The sequence below is a fragment of the Anneissia japonica genome, unplaced genomic scaffold (assembly GCF_011630105.1).
Source record: "Anneissia japonica isolate Jap-2015-1 unplaced genomic scaffold, ASM1163010v1 scaffold287833_len2544123_cov190, whole genome shotgun sequence".
Taxonomy (NCBI): domain Eukaryota; kingdom Metazoa; phylum Echinodermata; class Crinoidea; order Comatulida; family Comatulidae; genus Anneissia; species Anneissia japonica.
The window spans coordinates 276,706-278,181 of NW_022757233.1; the positions used below are offsets into that span (position 1 = coordinate 276,706).

The 1,476-nt window shown below is 33.7% G+C and overlaps 1 protein-coding gene across 6 annotated transcripts in view; it reads left to right on the plus strand.

The window, feature by feature from the left end:
• LOC117124555 (serine/arginine repetitive matrix protein 2-like) overlaps window positions 1-1,476 on the plus strand; it is a 42,887-nt gene that overhangs the window by 35,116 nt on the left and 6,295 nt on the right. Inside the window, exon 12 of one of the 6 annotated variants that reach the window (XM_033270821.1) lies at window positions 900-971. The exons of the other annotated variants lie outside the window; for them this stretch is intronic. Coding sequence (XP_033126712.1) covers window positions 900-971 — 72 coding nt within the window. The remainder of the gene's footprint in view (window positions 1-899; window positions 972-1,476) is intronic. 6 annotated transcript variants of the gene reach the window in all.

The following is a 1,476-nucleotide window of genomic DNA, read 5'->3' on the forward strand; positions in this document are numbered from 1 at the left end:
CATATGGTTATAGTAGCAAAGCTTCCAAGTGTTCTCTGGATCTCCAAGGATTTTGGTTCATATCCTGGTCTCACGGAAATTGCATATTTTCTCCCAGAATTTGAATTTCTCTTGGATTTCTCCAGGATTTTAAGAGATTTTCACAATTAGGGCTTATGCTAAGCTAAATTTTCCCATTCTTGTGCATTAAATAAGACCAAAAAACAAAAATTGTTGTGTTGCCCTTAAATGGAAAAAATCAAGATTTAGGGTCGGTCGGTCGGTCGGATTTTTTTTTTGTACCTACATCGTCGTCGTTGCACTCGGTTCTCAAAATTATGCCTTCCATTTTACCGATTTTACGTGTGCATCTATGGCCCGATTTTTGTAAAAATACATGTCTGTTTTAGATTTTATGTTCTAAATGTCAATTTCAGAAGTGGTATTTCTCATATTTGTACTTGAGTGAAAGGAAGAAATTTATTAAACAAAAAAAATGCCGACCCTGATTTTGTGAAAAATTTAGGTCGGTCGCGGAGGGCAACACAACATTTTTTTTTTGTCTAAGGCAGACATAAGATTTATTGAACATTCTAAGCAGTAAGAGGTATTAACAGTGGCCTAAACCTGCCCAAGCCTCTTTGTTTTTATATTAAACATGACTTTCACAACTTGGTCCCCCTGATAATAGCCAAATAATCAGACTTCGATAATGAAAGCTCCATAATAATGAAGCTCTATAAAAAGCTAATTAACATACACTGTATATAATGATTATTTATTTTCTTGCCTTGACCATTAAAATACACATACAGTACATAATTCTAACTACAAGATGGCTTCCTATTTTCACTACTGTATAGTCATTTGTTCATCATTGAACCAGTGATGATAAATACATATCACCTTTCTTATTTCAGGTCACGTGGACATTCAGAAAGCCCCAGCAGGCGATCCAAGTCACGAAGCTTCTCTCATTCTAGAAGCAATAGGTAATGAAATTTGTCACCAATTATTGACATGTTATTAAAATCAACTACAGTATCTCAGAACATTTCCAACATTAAACATACTTATAATAATTAATTAATTAATTATTGACAATGTTATTAAAATCAACTATCTCAGAACATTTCCAACATAAAACATACTTATAATAATTAATTAATTAATTATTGACAATGTTATTAAAATCAACTATCTCAGAACATTTCCAACATAAAACATACTTATAATAATTAATTAATAAATTAATTATTGACAATATTATTAAAATCAACTATCTCAGGGTTCAAGTGTTTTTGGAACAATATTGTAGAAGTGGTTGGCGCATCGGTTGTGGTTTGGACTCCCAACCTCGAGGTCGGGGGTTCAAAACTCTCGCTGTGCAAGTCGCTTGTGTCCTTGGGCAAGGCACTTTATCTACGGTTGTCTCTCTCCACCCAGGAGCTGTCTCTTATACACATCTAGATGTGTATAAGAGACAGGGTTTGTATA